Source organism: Lissotriton helveticus, chromosome 1_1 (assembly GCF_964261635.1).
Source record: "Lissotriton helveticus chromosome 1_1, aLisHel1.1, whole genome shotgun sequence".
In the NCBI taxonomy this organism is placed as follows: domain Eukaryota; kingdom Metazoa; phylum Chordata; class Amphibia; order Caudata; family Salamandridae; genus Lissotriton; species Lissotriton helveticus.
In genome coordinates, this window is record NC_136057.1 from 1081818308 (window position 1) to 1081840436 (window position 22129).

The 22129-nt window shown below is 46.0% G+C and overlaps 1 protein-coding gene across 5 annotated transcripts in view; it reads right to left on the minus strand.

Annotated features, from left to right (window-relative positions):
* CFAP54 (cilia and flagella associated protein 54) overlaps positions 1-22129 on the minus strand; it is a 2603731-nt gene that overhangs the window by 1254713 nt on the left and 1326889 nt on the right. For all 5 annotated transcript variants that reach the window (XR_013608312.1, XR_013608313.1, XM_078677994.1 and 2 more), the window contains exon 37: positions 17335-17565. Coding sequence is in view for 3 of the 5 variants with exons in the window: in XM_078677994.1 (XP_078534120.1) it covers positions 17335-17565 (231 nt within the window). In the remaining 2 variants the exon portion in view is untranslated. The remainder of the gene's footprint in view (positions 1-17334; positions 17566-22129) is intronic.

Below are 22129 nucleotides of genomic sequence, written 5' to 3' on the forward strand. Positions count from 1 at the left end.
GTGAGCCATTTTTTCTCTTAAGCTTCAGTCACCATTTTCACAATGAGGTCATGTAGCTCAGGGGTTGGGTCACGTACTAGTGGATGGTAATTCTGGCGGACCACCAACTGCTTTGTTATTTCTGCCTCGTAGTCCCTGGTGTTCGTAAACACCACCACTCTCCCCTTATCGACGGGTTTGATGGTTATGGACCCATTGTCTTGTAGACTCTTTATGGCTTCCCAATCTGTTTTCTTCATATTGGTGTGTGCCTGGACAGTTTGTGTTTGTTCCAATTGCTGGATATCTGCCAGGACTTTTTGCTCAAATACCAATACTTCTGGTCCCACCATGTTGTTAGTGGGGCAGAACTGGGATGGACGGTGAAGAATGGTGGAAAAAATGGATAGAGGTTCTAACTCTTTTCCTTCAAAAAACGTTTTAAGTTTGATCTTGCACATTAACCCATTAAGTTCATTCCTGCATTTGAAGCTGTCATGTCTGGGCGTGGGGACAAACCCCAACCCCTTGTTTAACACACCGAGTTCCTCCACTGTCAACTGATAGTCGGATAGATTGACCACTATATTGTTGGAAATCATATTGGGGTTCTGCCCCAACTGCGTGTAATTCTGGGGGAGAAGGCTTGCCATATTGGATTGATGTTGAATCCCTTACCTGTCATTGGCACCCCCTTTGAAACATTGGACATCAACATTGTAGAACTCTTGGATCTCAAGACAGCCTTATTGATCAGGTTTGATGTGGTGTTCTTGAACCATGACATTAGATTCCCAGAGTCAATCCCTTTAAGCACTGTGACTGCACCTCTCAGTGGATAGGCACCCGATTGGAATTTTCACCTTGGTGGGGTTCCTCAAAGAGGTGGTGTCTGATAGGGACATCAACTTTATGTTTGCATCTATGAAGTCAATGTGGAAAGAGTGTGGAGTAACCTACACGTTCTCCACCCCCTACTATCCACAAACCAATGGGCTTGTTGAAAGGTTCAAGAATACCATAAAAGGCATGATTATGGACCTGCCTGAGTCCATGAGGTAGAGGTCGAACGCCCTTATACCATGCATACTCTTTGCCTACAGCGAGGTGCACAGAAGGGAGTTGGGGTTAGCCCATTCAAACATCTATCTTGTCACCCTGTTAGGGGACCTCTCAGTCTGGTAAAGGAGGGGTGGAAGCATGTTCCCAAGAAGCCCGCCAGGATGTGGTTAGCTACATGCTATCCCCCAGGAACCTAGATGGCCAATGTCTGGAAGAAACCTTCTGAGAACTTTGAGGTCAGCCAGGAAGTCATGAAGCAATGCTATGACCAGAAGGCTACTATGGTGGAGTTTAAATCTGGCCAAAAGGTGTGGGCAATGGATACAGGGAAACCCAGGACCCTTGAAGGCCATTGGACTGGGCCCTATGAGGTGGTTGAGAGAAAGGGGGAGGCCACTTACCTGGTGCACTTCAAGACCCCCAGAGAGGCCAGCCTTTGCCACAACAGAGAGCCTATTCCAATTTAAGTTAATGCCCTTTGATCTGAAGAATACCCCTGTCACCTTCCATAGGCTGGTGAATCAGGTCTGCTCTGGGATGGAGGCCTTCAGTTCTGCTTACCTGGATGACATAGCTGTCTTCAGCAGCAGCTGGAAGGATCACCCCTTTCACCTGCAATAAGTGCTTCCGGTACTGCAAAAGACAGGTCTGACTATCAAGGCTAGTAAGCGCCAGGCAGGGCAGGGTTCTTTGGTGTACTTGGGACACCTTGTGGGCAGGGGGGTAAGGTCCAGCCCCTCCAAATGATAATAGAGGAGGGCTCGACCCAGGAGCTCACTAAAACACAGACAGAAGTGACGGCCTTCCTGAGTCTCACAGGTTACTACAGGAGGTTTGCCAAGGGGTATCGCACCATTCTTGCTCCCTTGACTGATCTAACTTTCAAGAAGCAGCCCAAGCAGGCCTGTCAAAAAAAGCCTTTGATACTCCTAAACACGCCTTTATGCACAGCCCCTGTGGGCCCTCAGATGGCTCATGCAGATTAGGGGTGAAAATCCAAAACTGTTGAGGTGGTCCATCTTTCCACATGAAATAGACTTAACGGTTGAGCACCTTACTGGGTTAGAACACTCCAGTGGAGATTGTCAGTCCAGGTTACTTGACCTTAGTGATGGGAACTCCAAAGAGGTTGGGTAGTTCTCCCCACTTTTAGCTGGGGGTGGGGGGGACACATGTTAGGCCTGTCAGCCTTAGGGTGGTCTTCCCCCAAACATTTTGGACTTTTCTCCTCCATTCTTGCTGAAATTCTTTTTTGTTGGTCTTAGGACTCTGTGTACTTTACCACTGCTAACCAGTGATAAAGTGCTTATGCACACGTCCCTAAACATGGTAAATTGCCTTACACCTAATTGGCATATTTAATTTTTTTATACGTCCCTTAACCTGTTTACCGCGGAGGGAGCGTTCTATTGCGGGGCCGGGTCGGCCAACGGACGTGTGCGAGCACTACAGAGGTAGTGCTCGCGGTGGCCGTTGGCCGATGGGCACCCTTGAAGGGTTAAAGAGTGGTTTACCATATACCCAGGGCCAGTAAATCAGATGTCATTAGTGGGCCTGCAGCACTTACTGTGCCATCCACTTAAGTTGCTTCTTAAAAAATAACCCAAGACTCACATTGCAGCCTGATTGCAGTTTTAAAGAGTCAACTCAACTTGGCACTATAACCCCCTTGCTAAGCCTTAAACTCCCCTTTTATCAATTCTAAGTCAAACCTAAGGTAGGCCTTAGGTAACCCATAGGGCAGGGTGCATTGCACTTTAAAAGGTTGGACATGTACTTTTTTTCACCAACTTGAGGCCTACCTGTCCCACATGATAACATTGTGTTATCTTATTACAGTCAATAAGTCCTACCTTTTGTTTGGGAACAGATAAGCATTTCATGCTTCTTAACTATAAAATTGTAACAATAAAATCTCTTATGGTAAAGTGGGATTTTAAATTACAATTTTGAAAATGCAACTTTGAGAAGGTTGGTATTTTTCTGCACTTTGTCATTTGGTGCCTGCAGCCTGTCGTAGGTCACATGATTGGGGGTAGTTGGCAGTTAGACTCTGTAAATTCCTCCCAGACTGTCACACAATAGAGGGATTAGGTGTGCCTGAATTGGCCGTATTTTGGCACAATGGAAGGGCGGGCAGCTGGGCACAGCCCCAGTTGTAACATCTAGGCTTTGCTCTGTCTTCACACAAAGGGCTTGTCACCGCTGCATTGTCCCTGCAGTCAGCTTGGAACCAGGGGATTCAGGAAAGTTGAAGCACTTGCTTAGAAAAACCTTTAGAAACTTTCCCTACTTCAAAGAAGGCACCAGGTATAAACATCGGACCCTCGGACCCACTCTTCAGTGCACTCTTCGGACCTGCAGAAGGACTCTCAGAGGACTGCCTGCTGCTGTGTACTCCACATAACAGCTGCACCTGCAAGGACTGCTTTGCTTCCTGGAGTCTGCCTTGAACCCTCAGAGGCCGCCCTGCTGCTTAGCCCTGCTTCCTCACTTGAACTCGGGACTACCAGAGTGACTTCAATGGCTAGTTTGTGGCCTCTTGTTCAGAGCCACAGAGACATTACAGGCTCCCAAAATCTTAATCCTATACCTGAATCTAGTCTTAGTGAGTCCTAACCCCCAAGTGGTACTTCCCCAGTCCTGGACACTTGGTCGTGGTGCTAAAGGTGCCCCAATAGGCAAAATCTAAAAACTGCTTTGAGAACCGAGGGCAGATCAGGACCAACCTGCTTGTCGAATTACGCAAAATGCATTGCTTGTCAGCCTGACTTTGCAGTACCTCCGGCTACGTTCGCATCTGCAGTAGCAAATCCTATTCAGCTATCCCTCAGTCTAGGGGTAACCGGCCCCCTGGAATGCTTGTCGGTTATAGCCTCTAGCTCCATCCCGCTGAATATTTTTTTATTCTAAAAAAGAGACTAGGTCTGAACATAGAAATCTTCACCAAAACGTTCTAATAACATTCTCTTCAAAATTTCTTCTAAGTCAGAAGGTAAGTGCCGACTGGGGCCAATCCAGTTCTTGCATCTGACCCGTGCTCCATCGCAGACGGACATATTTTTTACTATGACCCGGTCTCGCGCAACTAGACGTTACACACTATTTTCTTCCTTAAACTTTAAAAATTAAAAACTCTGGTTCTAGTGATTGGATTTTTGTTGTTATGTTGTTAAATCATTTATTAAAATGTATTCTATTTTATTAAATTGGTAGGTGACTTTTCTTGTTTTGTGTTGTCAGTTTATTACTGTTTGTGTGTTGTATAAAAACTATATACTCCAAGTTAAGCCTGACTGCTTTTTGTGGCAAGCTACCAAGGGTTAAGTGCAGGTTAATTTAGTGACTTTTGTGATTCACCCTGACAGGGATTGTGGCTGTTGCTTGAACAGGGATCGCCACTAATTCTATCCACAACCAAATTTCTCACAGAGTGGCATTATTTGGAGTGAAGTGGAGTAGAGTGGAGTGGAGTAGAGTGGCATTGTGGGGAGTTGAGTGGGACTGAGTGAAGTGACACTGAGAGGAGTGGTATTGTTTGGAGTGGAGCGGCATTGTATAGTGTGTAGGAGTGGCATTAAGTGGAGTGGAGTGGCATTGAATAGAATTGTATGGCAGGGCCAGGAAATGACTAAAGTGGAGTGGAATTGTGTGACATTTTGTGGAGTGGAGTGGCAATGTGTGTAATGCAGTGGAATTGTGCTGCATTGTGTGGAGTGGAATGGCACTGTGTGGACTGGAATTGTATGGGTTACAGTGGAATTGTGTGGTGTGGAGTGAAAATGTGTGGTCTTGATTGATGGGTGGGGGTGTGGCATTGTGTAGCATTGAGTGGAATTGTGTGGCATGGAGTGGCATTGTGTGGCATGGAGTGGAGTGGAATTCCATGGCATTGTGTGGAGTGGAATTGGGTGCCATTATGTGAAGTGGAATTGTGCACCACTGTGTGGTGTGGCGTGGAGTGGATTGTGTGGCATTGAATGGAGTTGAGTGGAATTGTGTGGCATTGTGTGGTGTGGAGTGGTATTGTGCGGCACTGAGTGGAGTGGAGAGAGTTTAATGAAACATCACATTATTGTAGGAAATTCACCTTTTTCCTTTTTAAGCTCTGGGCAGGTGGGCATGGCACAGAGCTCCAGTCTACCACATTAAACATCAAAATAGTTTTTTAGAAATAAATTGCAATTCATGACTTTTTTGGTAATCATTTGCAATGGGTGGATGAATAGTGCAAGCTGCAAAAAAAGTCGAAGTTTGGATGTGATGCTATACAGAAAACGTTCTCTACTCACATTTGGAGTAAATCATGCAACACAGGCTTGGAAATAGCCATCTAGCAATATAGGCCAGGTCAGGGGGTTGAAATTGGCAGCAAAATATTTTTGTACTTTAAATGGCGGATAAACCTCTTTGTAAGTCAAAGATATGTTCTGTCTTACTGTCGAACTTTGTTAAGTGAAATATGTGTTCTACTTGCAAGCAAACAGCTAACTTGGGATTAGAGAAGAGGTCTTCAAACGTTTGGATGCCGAGACCACCCCAGTCAAAAATTGTAGGCGTAAGGACCCCCCACCTGACAAAAAATTCTAAAAAACTCTAAACCTATAGGCAGTGCTACTGGAATTATGAGGCAGGTGAGGACCAGATAATGCGGCAGGCTCGACTAAATTGTATGGTAAGAAAATATAAATAAGATGCTGCATATTTTGGGATAGTATTGCTTCTTATTTTGAAATTGTTTACACACAGTCACACTGAGGAAATATTTCACCTCAACAGTACCAGTTTATAACGAAAATGCAGCAATAAACAACAAAAAGATGTCTAGTCAACCTTTTTGGAGGGCCTTCCACTCCGCAAGAATACACGTTGCCACATTAAAAGCTCACCTGGCCCTGGCTGGAAGCAGCAGGGGTCCCCCAAAAAACCTGGCGGTCTTATGCAGAGTTAAGCCTCTTTCCTCTCACCCCCTCCCTTCCATTCCTCTCTCCTCTTCAAAGCCCGGATCCCTCTCTCACTTTGCAAGCCTTTTTCTTTCACCCCGTTTTACTACTTCTGAACTCTCCCCATTCAACCTCTCACTTCATCTTTTGCCATTCTGTCTTTTCACTGCCCATATCTCTTGCATTTATCTCATGGCCTCTCTGGACCCGTCACCTCTCTCGCCCCTCAACACTTCTTATTCACCTCAAGTCTCTCCCTTAAAATGTTTGCCTATTTGTATTTTACACCTCTCCAGTCCCCCATTCATCTTTCACATCTCCCCTTTGTTCTAGCACAACTTCTTGAACCAGCGTCCCTCTCCCTTCTTACCTCAGCTCTCACCTCGGTACTCCCTCTCTTCCCCTATTGCTACTGTCCCTCACCCACGTTGCATCAAATTCTCTTTTTACGTCACAGATCATCTCTCAGCTATCTTCTCTCACAGTTTAACAGTATCCCTCCTCTGTGCCCTCACCTTTCGCTCACACTCACTTCTCCTCTTGCGTTTCCGCACTTCCTTCAGTGCTACACATTTCTCCCAATCCCTGACCTCTTAAATCGAATTCTCTGGCTCCCTTGCTGTCCTCTCTTATGCCATTTACTTTCACCCTCTCATCTCTCCTCACCGCCTGTGCCAATCTGCTTATTGTTCCCTAATTCAGGAAGGCATGAATAGTCGCCCTCACTGTTTTGGTGCAGGCCGTACAATTATGAAACCTGCACCCTCCTTTGCTTCGCTCCACCAAGAATCTATTATCCTTTAGAAACCTATAAAAACCTTGCTCTACACCTTGTAGGTTACCCCATTTGGCTGGTTCTCCTTCCCCTGCTGTGTGTTTCTCATTTGCCATTTCAGGCAACAGATGGGTGGTTATTAGCCCAGGACACCTTTTTGTAACAGTAGCGCACTACTAATGGAAATAATATTAATAGGCAGAAGTGTGACCAGGAATGTGCAACCCCCTTTCTATCACTTCACGACCCCCCTGGGGGTCAGGCCCCACAGTTTGAAGACCCCTGGATTAGATGCATATTTGTTCAAGCAGCAGATTAAAAATAAAATGTTTGGTTAGAAAGTCACATTCTTTTAGAAAATCCATATCAATATCATGTTCATAGTTTTAAAGAAAAATAAAATTGATGGTCACATTAGATTTGTATTGTCTTTTCTGCAAGAATTATTTTTATGAGGTAGTCACAATCATGCAAAATGTGACCCTTCTGAACCAGTGGATTAATCCAATCTCTCAAGCTGACATTCATGGGTGTCAGAGTCAATAACAATTTCCACAGTCCTTACTTCCATAAAAAAAATCTATAACTTCTTCTCTGGTCTTCAGCATGGCCAAAAACATTGGAGGAAGCCTTCTCAGATCCAAGCCTCTTATTCAAGTGGGGACCACACTCCCTATTTCTGAAGGACTGAGAAACGTGTCTAGTACAACCAAAAGGGACAGTAGCATAACTACTAGAATTTCCTTGTTGTTACAAATTGCAGCTTTTTAGAGCTAAGTTTTAGGCAACCAGGGGACTGACCACAAGATAAAAGTATCCGGACTGGTGAAGCCCTTCGCAGCCACATCTTTCAACTGTGTACCCTAAGGTTTTGCCACTTCCAAAGTAAAACTTTAGGCCGAGAGAACCCACAAATAATTAACCAACCTCATCACAGGTCGTCTGCAAAGTTGATCTAATTTCCAATCCTCCATAAGCATTGACCCCAATGAACCAACAACCGGTCTATGTTAAACAAGATAGGGAAGCAGCCAGGGATTATCCATCATCCCCTTTTGTATCGCTTTGTTCGCCCTAAGTTGTCAGGGTATACTCAGACATGAGTCCCTTGCTCACTTGGCCACTGGATTCAAGATAGCCTGGCTGATGAGGATTATGAATCCGAAACCGGTCCCTGGATGCTTGTTTCCGGTCCAGGGAAGACATGGCTTGGCAGTTCGGGTTGGACTGTTCCCATGAGGCACAGGGTCAGACTGATTTGCATATGGCCATGTCTGAACTGGGGTGGCTGAGTGAGCTAAAGAATGGTGATGGATTAAACCCAGATCAGTTGACTGGGGGTCAGTGTTTGATTTGCTCAAACGCTCCGTCCATCATCCCCTTTTGTATCGCTTTGTTCGCCCTAAGTTGGCAGGGTATACTCAGGCGTGAGTCCCTTGCTCACTTGGTCACTGGATTCAAGATAGCCTGGCTGATGAGGATTATGAATCCGAAACCGGTCCCAGGATGCTTGTTTTCGGTCCAGGGAAGACATGGCTTGGCTGTTCGGGTTGGACTGTTCCCATGAGGCACAGGGTCAGACTGATTTGCATATGGCCATGTCTGAACTGGGGTGGCTGAGTGAGCTAAAGAATGGTGAGGGATTAAACCCAGTTCAGTTGACTGGGGGTCAGTGTTTGATTTGCTCAAACGCTCCGTCCATCATCCCCTTTTGTATCGCTCAGGGATTAGATAGCAGCACTACTTGAAATCGTCACATATAATATGTTGGCTGATGGAAGGAAAACTTGATGGCATAGCACAGCAGATTGGTATTCTGGAAGGGGAAGTGAAGGTTTTGGCAGGGGCTGTGACTGAAAATTCAAGGGATAGATATCAAAGCCTTCATATGTAAACTATTAAGAGAGGGGGTCCTGAGTGATAGACCGGACATTGAATTGGAGAAGGAGATTCAAAGAGCTTATAGGGACCCCTTTAGATTGAATCCAGTCAGGAAGGCGCCGAGAAGAATTCTGATAAATTTCCAAACATATGCAATGAAGGAATTGGTGCTGGGAAGAGCTCTGAAAGAGGGAGTTATAAAATGTGAAGGATTCAGTTACCAAATAAGGTCAGACCTGGGCAAGAGAACAGCACAGAGGCAGTGGGAGTTGGGATCTCAAATGAGTGCGCTCCAGAGTAAGGGAGCTCAGGTGCAGATGAAATTCCCAGCATTGCTGAAAATAACGAGGCGCAACAAGATGTATAACTTCCACAACCCAGAGTAAGTGGATTTTTTCTGGCGCAGATGGAGGGTTGAGTATTTTGAATACAGTATAGCAGGGTACAGTGGAAGGTTGTAAAAGTAAATGTGTGTATAAAGTTTGTATATAGATGCCGTTTTCTCTTCTTCATTTTTTTGGTATTTAGAATTCTTTCTCTTCAGGAATGGGGGATCACAAAGGTGGTTTGCATCGCCCAGGGAGTAAAAAGGGTGTTTCCCAGAGGGGAGGGGGGCACAGGGTGTGGAGAGCATAGGGGAAAAAAAGAAAAAAAATATTCCTCAGGATGCTGAACTTGAAAGGGAAAATGAAGAACAATAGGCACAATATAGAGTACACACCAAATGAGATGAACAACTGTGGGGAAAGTAGAGTATAATATAGATAGTTCCCAAAAAGTAATTTATTTGACATGGAATGTGAATGGTCTAAGGGGTAGAAAAAAAGCATATGGGGTGTTAGACTTTTTTAAGGAAAGCGATGCGCAAATTATTTTCTTACAAGAGACACACTTAGAGAGGGAGGAGTGTAGGGAGTGTTTCTGTAAGGCACGTTGGGTCCAAGAGGTGTTCTGTTCAGGCCAAAGGGGAGGCTCAAGAGGTGTGGCCATCATGATAAAGAGTAATCTGGGAATTATAGTTGTGAAATATGAGACCAATATTACGGGGAGATGGTTAGTAGCCACAATACTGATACAAGATAAGCCTTTGGTGTGTGCAGTTTATTATGATCCCAACGAGGATAATCAAGGCCCCTTAGTAAAGCTTGAAGCATGTTTATTGAAAACAGAAGCCTCTGTAATTCTAGGAGGAGAGTTTAATTTTGTTCTTAATAAAGAATTAGACAGAACATCACGTGTGAAGTATGTTACTCCACCTAAAGCCTTTGCTAGATTAAAAAGCATGATACAAGAATTTAATTTGGTAGATATTTCGCGTAATAAGAACAAGGGAAGGGGCAGGTCCCGGCACCGGCTGGCGCTTACAAAACTGTACCTGCCAACGGACAGGGGTGGGCTGACCGCTCCCTGCTTCGAGCACTATTACATCGCAGCGCAGCTACAATGGATTGCTCGCTGGTTGGCGGACAGGGGTAGGGAAGACACCGCCATAGCAGAACTGCCGTATTCACTGGGGAGAGTCACCAGGCTCTTTCATCCCTTGGAGGTGCCTGTGTGGCCTGTACCGCTGCTGCTGGCAGTAGCATACAAATGTTACCGTAGGGCCCTCTTCCTCACCCAACGGGTTCTCACATATGCACCCACGGTGCCTCTGGAGGCTTTTATGGGCGGAGATGGAGTTCTCGTGCCGCCGATGCTAGAGCGCTGGAAAGAGGCGGACATCCAGACATTGGGAGACCTCTTAAGGGATGGAGTGCTGGTGGCATATGAGACACTGGTTGCAGAAGATGGACTCCCGCCTGGGGGGTTCCTGCTGCACCGAGCCATAGTGGCAAAAATGACGGCCCGATGGGGGGACATATCTTCGGAACCTGCACAACACCTAACTATGCAATACTTACACATCATGGGTAGGGGTAGGCATCTGGTGCGCTGGTTTGCGGGGTCGTCAACGGTGCACACGGAGATTAGCTTGGCCCCGTTAAGGGATAAATGGGAGCGCAACCTTGGCAAACAACTGTCAGATAAGGAGTGGGAACGAGTTCTTAAGAGCCCGGTACGCATCCCCAGAAACATGCGCTTCCGCCAGATACAACTCTATGTTGTCCACAGAGCCTACCTCACGCCTGCGCTCATAAACAGATATTTCCACTGTGCGGATGCGTCCTGCCCCAGATGCGGGGAGCTAGATGTGGGGATCTTCCATATTTTGTGGAGCTTCCCCAAGCTGGGCTCCTACTGGAGCGTAATTGGTGAGCGGCTCCGCGGTTGCACTGGGCGCAGTATACCCCTCGACTGGCCGGAGTATATTCTACATCTATTCCGGAGGCCGCCCAAAGATAAAGCGACATCCATATTTCTGGACCTAGCGATGGTGGTGGCTACACGCCTGCTCATGAAGCGCTGGAAGGCGAGCGATCGGCCAAGTGTGCAGGCGTGGACCTCCTCCTTTCAGGCGTGGGCCCGAGCGGAGTGAACGGCCTTACGCAGGGAGGAAACGGTGGTGCTCCGTATGGAACCCATGGCGGTACGCTGGGAAGGCATGCTCAGAGTCTTGCGGCCGGCGGGCGCGGCCGAGGACACGGGAGGGGTGGAAGCCTAATCGGCGCTCTTTAAAGATGGGGTGTGCAGTGAAGTGAGCTCCTTCTTAGTTGTTCCAATGACCATTGACACTCTTCACCAGGGGTACACAGGCCCAGAGAGTGGGTCTAGCAGTGGCTGTGGTGGGCGCACGCACACGAGGGGGGGGAGCTGTCGGGGGGGAGGTGAGAAACCATACTACATGGTATCAGTGTTATTGATCATGCCGCTACTGTTTCTTTTGCGCTTCCTTTATTGTTGATTTATAGTTGTTGTATGAATGTCAATGATGTGCATAACCTTGGCGTAGGGAAGATCCACCCTCTATTCTGCTAACGTATACCAGCTTAGTGTGTGGACAGGCACGGGCTCGCCCTGAGGCGGTTACCCGACAATTTATGATCTGCCAGTAATGTGCGAGACAATTCCTTTCTTATTTTAGTCAAGTGGCTAGACTGCCTGCGTGTAAGGTGTATAGACTCTTGAAGACCGCCTGTCATGCCCGCTTACTGTGCATTTGCTGCTGGAATGTCTCATGAAACGTGATGTCTTTATTGAAAAATGCCAATAAACAGATTTGACAAAAAAAAATAAGAACAAGGGAATAAGGGATTTTACTTATTATAGTAAACAGTAAACTCCCGTATGGACTATTTCCGTGTAAACCAGGCTTTATATGCGGACATAGAAGTAGTATCACATATTCCAGCAATTTTAACAGACCGCTCTGCAGTGGTAATGTCTGTAAAAAAGCAGGGGCTAAGGAGATGGACATTAGATAGGACCGTATTACTAGATGGAGTAGTGATCAGAGATTTTAGAAAGAAAACAGAGGAATATTTTCAAATAAATGTAGGCTCGGCAAGTGAGCAACTGGTCTGGGATGCCTTTAAGGCTTATTTAAAGGGAATCTTGACAGCAAAACAGGACGAGGAGAGCAAAATAAGGGAAATCAAGATGAACGAAGAGATCTACAGAAGGCCTCCTTAGATGGTGCCAGTAATATATCTCTTTTGGCTAAGGATTAAAAAAAATTGCAGGCCACATTTCAGGTGAAACTGGAAAAAACATTACTTGATAGGTGGAAGGCTAGCAAGCTTCAACATTTTACCTACGGAGAAAAATGCAGCTCTCTGCTGGCTTGGAAGGTGAAAGACAGAGCTAGGAACACAATAAAATGATTGAAAAGTAGAGAGTCAGGGAAGGAGTTATGTGAGAATGAAGATATAGGCCGGGAGCCTAGTTAGTTTATGAGGAAGTTGTATAAAGAGACTGTATTCCCTGACCAAGAGAGGATCGACAAGTGGTTAAGACAGACCAGGCTCCCACAGTTGGATGAAAAGCAGAGACGAGGCCTTGGGAAAGGAGAGAACAGAAGAGGAGGTCAGGATCCAGTGTAGAAAAATGGCTAGGGGAAAAGCAGCCGGGCCGGACGCCCTTCCGATGGAAGTATACCTCTGCATATTAGAGTATGTGGTATCTGCCTTAACCTCTATGTGTAATAGGCTGTACAGTGGGGGAGAAAGTATTCCTAGCTCCTGGTCAGAAGCCACGATTACGTTAATTTTAAAACCTAACAAAGATCTGCAAAAGGTGGATTCCTAAAGACCTATATCCCTTTTAAACCCTGACTACAAGATTTACTCAGGCATTGTGGCATCACGAGTAGCTAAGGTGATAAAAGGGGTTGTGCACTCGGATCAAAGGGGTTTTATTCCTGGGAGGCAACTGGATGAGTTAACTTTTCAGATGATAGGTGGAAGGCTAGCAAGCTTCAACATTTTACCTACGGAGAAAAATGCAGCTCTCTGCTGGCTTGGAAGGTGAAAGACAGAGCTAGGAACACAATAAAATGATTGAAAAGTAGAGAGTCAGGGAAGGAGTTATGTGAGAATGAAGATATAGGCCGGGAGCCTAGTTAGTTTATGAAGAAGTTGTATAAAGAGACTGTATTCCCTGACCAAGAGAGGATCGACAAGTGGTTAAGACAGACCAGGCTCCCACAGTTGGATGAAAAGCAGAGACGAGGCCTTGGGAAAGGAGAGAACAGAAGAGGCGGTCAGGATCCAGTGTAGAAAAATGGCTAGGGGAAAAGAAGCCGGGCCGGACGGCCTTCCGATGGAAGTATACCTCTGCATATTAGAGTATGTGGTATCTGCCGTAACCTCTATGTGTAATAGGCTGTACAGTGGGGGAGAAAGTATTCCTAGCTCCTGGTCAGAAGCCACGATTACGTTAATTTTAAAACCTAACAAAGATCTGCAAAAGGTGGATTCCTAAAGACCTATATCCCTTTTAAACCCTGACTACAAGATTTACTCAGGCATTGTGGCATCACGAGTAGCTAAGGTGATAAAAGGGGTTGTGCACTCGGATCAAAGGGGTTTTATTCCTGGGAGACAACTGGATGAGTTAACTTTTCAGATGATAGGAGCGGTGGATATGGCGGAAGTACGAAATATCCCCTTTACTGTAGTGGCAGGAGATGTTTCTAAAGCATTTGAACAGGTGAATTGGCAGTAGCTCTGGGAGGTTAATCAGTTTTAACTTTCCAATAAATATGGTGAAGGAGGTGAAAAATTTGTATCAGAACCCTAGAGCTAAAGTGTTGATCGATGGAGATTTAGTATAACAAGAGGCACAAGACAAGAAGTTCCCTTGTCTCCGTTCTTATTCAACCTATACATAGAGCCTTTTGCTAATTTAATTAGGGTAGATACCGTGATTCTCCCATTTAACTTTAATGGCTTTGAAGTAAAACTGGGGCTCTTTGCAGATGACCTGCTTATATATACAGTTAACCCCCAGGAGGCAATACCCACTTTGATGAGAAGGGCGGAAGTGTTTGACTCACTCTCTGGCTACAAGGTCAACATAGATAAAACAGAGATTATGCAACGGAACCAGAGAATAAATATTCAAGGAGTCAAAACCCAAATGCGATACTTGGGGGTGATAATCAAGCAGAAGTTGGAGGATATCGTGAGAGTAAATTGGAAGAAAGCGAGTCAGGAGATATCGTATTTATTGTTAAAGTGGGCAAATTTACCATTAAATATCTATGGCAGGGTAAATCTCATAAAGATGGTTATACTCCCGAAAGGTACTTTTCTTTTTAATTCTATCCCTCTTACTTTTAGGAAAGAGGATATGGCTAAGTTACAGGAGAAAATTGGTAGTTTTATATGGGCGTCAAAGGGACCAAGGATAGCTTGGAGGAAGCTGAGGAAGAAACTAGGGGCAGGGGGATGGACATTACCAGACCTGCTTGCCTATTGCTATGCCTTCTATTTAAAAAATGTCCGTATGCTAGCAACTAAGCCCGATAGACAATCATTGGGCTTATTGTTTTCAGCAATGCTTGGGGATGTTAGTCATGGCCAGCATTAATTCTTGTTTAAGTATGGAGGCCCAAAGTTTTTTAAAAAGGTCAGATTGAAGATCTTAAGTACTGCATTAAGAACATGGATGTATGTCCGGAAATAACTGTGACTTACCTATTATTCTGCACGGGCTCCGATTTGAAAATCTCCGGGCACCCCCGAATGTCTGAAAGACCAATTGATCCAACCATTGAAAGTAGGGGGCATATTTTATTGAGCAGACCTTATGAAGGATAACAGATTAGTGAGTTGGGAAACACTTAGTAACTTGACCAGGGGGAAACTGACAAGGTTCAAATATTATCAATTGGGATCCTGGTGGGCAACTCAAGAATGGGCACAAGAGGATGAAGACCTAAAGGTAGATCACCTAACAAGAACAGATAACTAGAAGAAGGACATTTCTTTTTGGTATTGGTCTTTCGTAGAAGCAGAGGAGACTATTGACACCGATATTAGAAATTTATGGGGATAAAGAATTTGGAGAGGAGGAAGCCAAGACTCGGTGGACAGACTCTTTAATATGCTACGAGTAGTTGTAAAACCTGCTTCACTAAAGCGTAACCACTTATTTACTGTTCACAGAGTTTATTGGTCTCCGTGGAAGCTGTTGAAGTACTGATGCCCAAGATGTAAGCTTGAAGAAGCAGATGATCTGCATATGTTTCTGGAATACCCAAAAATTACGTAATATTGCTTGGAGGTATGCAATTTCTTAGGAGAGGTCCAGGGGAACCAGCTTAAGGTAAGCCTGCATTTAATATTCTTTGGGCTATCGCAAGTCAAAGAGATGGGGAAGGAGGTTGGTTCCATGTTCACCTTCTATGTGGTAGTATTGGCCAGACGTGAGATATGTATGAAGTGGAAATCAGAAAACCCGCCATCCTTTGCTGAGTGCCTAAAGAGTGAGATATTAACAAGCGAATCAGATATGGCCTGTGACTCAGGAAGTAGAGTTAAGATCTGGAATTTACTGTTGGAATGGAGAGAAAAAACAAGCAGGTCCAATGATTAAGCCAAAAGTACTGGCGACTCCGGTGTCGCCAGAAATCTTCAGCAGGGACGCACAGATAGAAGTGGAGATGGGATCAGTCACAGCATTTCTCTTAGGGCCACTCCTTCCTCACTCTGATGGCCTTCACACCCAACATAGAGAGATAGGAAGAGAGACTTGATGTGAGAATTGGCAAAATGAAGACAAAAAAACAACAAAAACATATAATACTGCGATTACATGTTGCCCACCTCAATGGTCAGCTGCTCATTAATCAAGCATTGATTGTAGTTACCTCTCTATTTGTATATACTACCATCTGTCAGCCTTGGAGAATGTCTAGTTTCCCTTTTCAAACGCAGCCCATTGTTTTGCATTATATTCCACTGTTTCCATTAGGATGAATTTGAAGATATTATTAACACCTGATCCTTACAGCCATCTGTCTCCATCCATTTTGCTATTTAATCACAGCATATTATCCCTTTTAATCAAAGTGTTCATTTCGTAACTGTAGTGATGTTACAGTGTTGTGGTTTATGTACCACATGCCATTTTCTCTGAGGAAGGCCACGCTGCGTGTGTAAAGGTACCAAGCTAGGCATTTCTCATAGAAACCAGTTTAGATTGTCTTGAATTTGTGGAAGGTCAGCCTCGGCTTATCTCAAGACTAATGTATTCCCCCTCCATAGTTTACCAATCTGTTTCCCTACAATACTCAGAATGCTCATATGGAAATGAATAATTAGAATTACTATTTATGAGAAAGCTAACATCTTTGGCGAAGTCAGATAAGGAAAAACTGATACAGTGCAATTTTGCACTGTAATCTGCCGGACAATCAATGCAATCATATGCCTTTAGCGCTTGCTGATTAGCATGTGTTCGGCACAACTTTGTTGTACTTAGTACTTTGTCCCATATGCTTCTAATTAGCAGTGAAGAGGTTGGCTACACACTGATGAACTTTGCAGAGTGCACAGAATCTGAAAGTATATGGGATAAAGTAGCCCCCTGGCATACATTATAAGAATACTGCAAGACCGAGGAGTTCCATTACCATATAGAGGAATGAGTCTTGAGATAAACTTCCTTTATGAGGTCTTGAAAATTTTACAATATCCTTTTAATGTACGGCAGAGGGTGGTTTAATCCCTATAATAAATGGTCACACCATCACCCTTCCCAAAAAATATTTAAATCCTTGGTGTCCTCCTCTTTCATGTTCAATGCAGATCAGAAGAAAAAAGCAGAATCTGTGGTGAGAAATTAAACATTTACAATGCCAACAGCTCAAACTCTTGTAAATGTGAGACATATTTAATTTCAAAGAAGCAGCCACCATTGTCCCGGGCTGCTTGGAAAGTAAAAGCATGCATGGCATGCTGAATGTTGCAGGAAAGCATGTGCTGCCTGCAGTAGGAGAAACCCATTAAAGAAAATAGTGCTTACAGACTAAATAAGACATGCCGTGTGACAACTGAAGTAAAAGGGCCAGTCCTCATGGGAGGTTACATATGAAGACAAGGTGGTAGTAAGGAGGGACTAACAAGCCTAATATCGAATCAGAAACCAGCATTTACAAAGGACAATGACACAAGCCAATTAAAAATATGGGTGGAAAGTGGGCAGAGCTTCAAGTCCATACTCTAATACAGCATGCCTCTCCCTGCCCAGGCTTGACCTAAAAACAAAAGTAGCACAAGCGCAACTTTATTAGTACTAAAAACCTTTTACCTGAAGGCTATTGTCTTTCTGCAGTGCTATTATCATGTCAAAAATCATATCCGAGGCAAGATAAAATGGCAGCCACATGACGTAGTTTATCGTATCCATGGTGACAGGAAATAATTCACGCTGAACAGAATCGAGATTCTCAACAATAGATTGTAATTCCAATGTGAAGTTCCAGAGGATACGGCAAGCGTTGTGAAGTAAGGTCCAGTGGCCGCCACGATGAGCAAGGACCTGTGAGCATTTGTAGAAAAACAATGTAAGCATTATATCATGTGAACAATCTAAAACTACTACACTCATCAGCACACATAAATTTGATAAACAATTTCCAAGGACAGACTGATTGATCACTGAACTACCATACTGTGTTTAGTGAAAGTAATCATCCTTTACAAAAGATTTTTAATGAAAGTTACCCAAAATGTAAAATACAATCTCTTTTAGCTCACAAATACTATTGTTTATAGCCTAATTTGGTGCGATACCATATGCCATCTAAACAAATTCCTGTCACTGGCAATGAAAACAAAAAGCAATCATCGTTGGTCGGTAGTAAATACTGCAATCACCAATGAATATAATTTTAGGACTCTCTAGGACTGTGCCACTACCCTGTGGACCAGTTTGCTTTTACTTGCGCTTGATTTTAGCATTTTTAAACTTGTATGAAATTGAAATTGATATATTTTTAAAAATACCACCGTTTACCTGTAAGCCTGCTCGTGCTGGCAGCGTCTTAGGCTCCCCAGATGCTTTCTGGTTCCACCCATCAGGGGAGACCAAATGTGGAGGGTGAGGGGAGGAGCCTAGGCTGATACCTGTCATTTGTGCCGTTCGCAGCGCGGGTGCGCGCAGCGTGTACGCCAGCGGCGCACCAAAGGCAAACCCATCTGCGGACGTCCGGGGCCGCCAGGGGCCAGTCATTATGCCCAATCTCTAGTACACTCTTCACGGAAACTAAGACAGCTACACACGGTCATGCATCCACACACAAGCCCGGACATTCACAGATACAGGTATAGACACAGGCGTTCTGTGCTATCCATCTCCTACTAGCTCCACTAGCTCTTTAGTAAAACACAAGCTTGACATATTCCTTTTACTTGTTTCAGAGAAGCTAGACATCCTCTTATTAAGCGAAACCTGGCTCTCACAGGAATCTACCCCCTGATATTCTGGCCACGTTGCCCAATGACTACTATATCCTCCAAATGAACCGCCTGCCGGGCAAAGCAGGCGGAGGAGTGGCGGCTATCATTCACCAGGACCTTGTTGCCCACCTGGTAACTAATCATGCCAAAATCCTGCTGATAGGTCATTTTAATTACTGGGAAAATGACACACTAGGTGGGCCCCACTCCACCAAGCTAACCAATCTACTCACCAGTTTAAACTTTGTTCAGGAGGTATCTTCTGCCACACACATCAAAGGGCACACACTTAATCAAGTATCGACAACCAACCTTGTTGTGTCCGCTCTCTCAATCTCTCCATGCATATTGTCGGACCACCATTTAATAAAGTTCATCATAAAGAATGTTACCACAGCCAAATACCCTGCTGGTGAAGGTGGGATGGCTAGAAAATGAAGTACTATTGATAAACATCTTTTTCACGACACACTGGCCAACACAGCCCCAATTATTGAATCTGCTATCAACCTTAGCAAAAAAAAGATCTCAGCCTTTCTATTAAGAGCCAGTAATAAACACGTTCCACTCAAGAAAATAAACCTAGCCTGTTATCATGATGCACAGAGATGGTTCATCACTGACCTAAAATCTCAAATACTAGCCCTTCGCCAATCGGAAAGGAAGTGGAGACAGAGTTACTCACTAGAAGGAAAACAAATCTGTTTGGCTGCAATGACAAAATACAAAAAAGCGATCCTGACCGCTAAAGCCACTCACTTCTCCTACAGAATTCTGACCTCTAACAATAGATCTAAGGAAATCTTCTCAATTGTTAATGAACTATCCAACCCGGACAGAGTTACTATAAAACCCACTTCCTCTCAAGCACTAGTAACTTCCTGATTAACTTCTTCATCGAAAATATTTCCACTATCAAAGCTAACATCCCTACATGCACCCTTCCCTGAGATATCCCCCTCAATGCCAGGAAATCCCTGCTCTCTCGAACGATTTCCAGCCATAAGTATATAGGCATTTCTGGACTTGTTATCTAAGGTAAAATCTGGGTCTCCCGCGGACTGCTGTCCGCCCCACGTTCTAAAAGAAGCCTGTTTCAGTCTCCCTGGGCCAGCCCTCTCCCTTCTGAACAAGTCCTTATCTCAGGTCCATGTCCCCAGGGCCTTTAAAGAGGCAATCGTCCTTTCCCTCTTGTAGAAACTAGGGGCTATTGAACTATTGTCTGATCTCCTTGCTCCCCTACCTGGCTAAGGTACTGGAGGCTCATGTAGCTAAGTGCCTCTCCAACTTCATTGAACAATCTGATTACCTCGATCCACACCTAGCAGGGTTCCGCCCTGCCCACTCAACAGAGACAGTGATTTTGGCGGAACTAGACTCCCTGTGGGAGAAGGCCAACAGGCCTTGGTGTTGTTAGATCTCTCTGCGGCTTCTGACACGGTCGACCATGGTATCTTGGTGGAGTGTGTCAGTGAGGCGGGCATCCAGGCCTCTGCACTCAGTTGGATTAGTTCCTTCCTAGAGGACCGTTCCCAGTCAGTCCACATAGCCCAGTTTACGGCACCAACGTTAGGAACTACCTGCGGTGTGCCACAGGGCTCCTCACTATCACCTCGTCATTTTAATCTCTACCTCCTCCCTTTGAACCAGTCCCTCAAAGAGAGGAAAGTTGCCACTTTAATTTAAGCTCATGAAGTGCAACTAATGTGTACTATTGACAACTCATCTGAATCAGCTCTCGAATTTCAGACTACCATGCTGCACATCCGCCATTGGATGGACAGCAATCATCTAAAGCTTAACCCAGGTAAGACCGAATTGGTCCTTACGGGGGCGACCATAACCTTTGGGGCCTGCACTTCTGGCCAAAAGAACTGGGATCCTCCCCTACCCCTTCCCCCTCCGCAAAAAGTCTTGGCTTCACAATAAATAACGAACTAACAATAAAGGCCCAAACTGGCTCCGTGATCTCAACCTGCTTCTTCCAGTTAAGGAAGATTAGAAAGATCAGCAGACTACTCACACAGGAAGCATTGACACAGGTTGTGATAGCCAATGTCATGTGTCACTTAGACTATGCCAATTCAGTTTCCTTCGGAATGTCACTATTCTTAACCAAACGTCTACAGCTGGTGCAGAATCAAGCGGCCATATGGATTTATCAGCAACCTAGGTGGCAACATGTCACTCCGCTCCTGAGGAACCTGCATTGGCTCCCCATCCCCCAGCGCTGCACCTTTAAAGTAGGCTGCCTGGTCTTTAAATCTCTACATGGCAGGAGCCCCAATTTCATTGATAGCCTTATTCGTAGGTATACTCCCTCACGCAACCTACGCTCTGCTCACCTTCATCTCCTGGCAACTCCCTCCTTCAAGCTGAAGCGGCAGGGGGGGCTGTATGTTCGCAATTCTCGCACCCAGACTCCATAAATTAGATTCTGTACTGACCTGCTGAGCTTCATAAAATCCCTTAAGACATGGCTTGTTTAGACAAGCATACAAATACATTCCTACAGGGTTCGGCACTACCTAGAAACTGCGCCATGAAACCAATGGGTGAAGGACTGACATGGACGCCTCCGGGTAGAGCTCCGCGCCGAGCTCCCCTTCCCGGCGAAATTATCCGATGAACCGACACCCATAGCCGGCCGATCACCACCGGCGCTGCAGTGGGACACCATAACCCAGAGCCCCACCGATTCTGGAGGCAATCGGTACACCCAAACCACACCGCGGTTTTTGCGGGGCAGCAGCCGCACACATCGCTTCCAGGCCCGGCGTGTGCTCAGGACAGCCCGAGGCTCCGGCGGGAGCGATAGGCCCGGAAGTGCGGCCTGCGACTAACACTGGCGAAGCGCATTGTCGCGCAAAGCGAGTGCCCAGGACCCGCCCCTAACCGGCTGAGAGTGCCGTACCGTGCGTGCTACCAGACTTGGCGCTTACCTGTCTGGGTGGCGGCGGGTGGACGCGGCGCACCTACCGGAACGCTGCGGACCGGAGGCGAGGAGTGGGGGAACGACCCACTGAGTCCAGAGACCTGAAACCGGCCAGCAGAGCAGCCCGAAGCCGGACCCCAGAACGAGGATATCGCGGAGCCAACGCCACGGAGCAGGCAGAGGTGAGCGGAGGAGGCCTGGGAGACGGAGGCGGCTAGGGCCGAAGACACGGACTGAGAGCTGGCGAGTATAACTGGGGATAGAGCAACCGCCCACTGCTGGTGTGCGGCGAAGGTACATAGGTGCCCACGGCTGGGAGAAGACCGGGCTGGACGGGAGTGCGGATACGAGGTGTGTGATGCCCCCATCACTGGCTGGGCCACGTGGAGCGCACAGAGGCCTACTGGACACGAAGACATACCCATACCCCTCCTGGGGGGAGTGCGCCGAGGCTGCGCTGCTCACACGCGACGGCATGGAGGCCTGGCTGGCACTGGGCGCTACCAGTCACCAACACAGGGACAAGGGAACGTGCAACTGACCGCCCACCGGCCACGGACACTGCGCAGCCGATCCGGCCCCCACCACTCTGCAGCTTCACGCCCTGACTCGTCCTACGGCGGCCGTGACGTGGGAAATCTCGCTGCTGTGGCTGGACGCGCGCCACGGCACTGATGTCTAACGGACCCAGAACTCGAACTGGGACCGG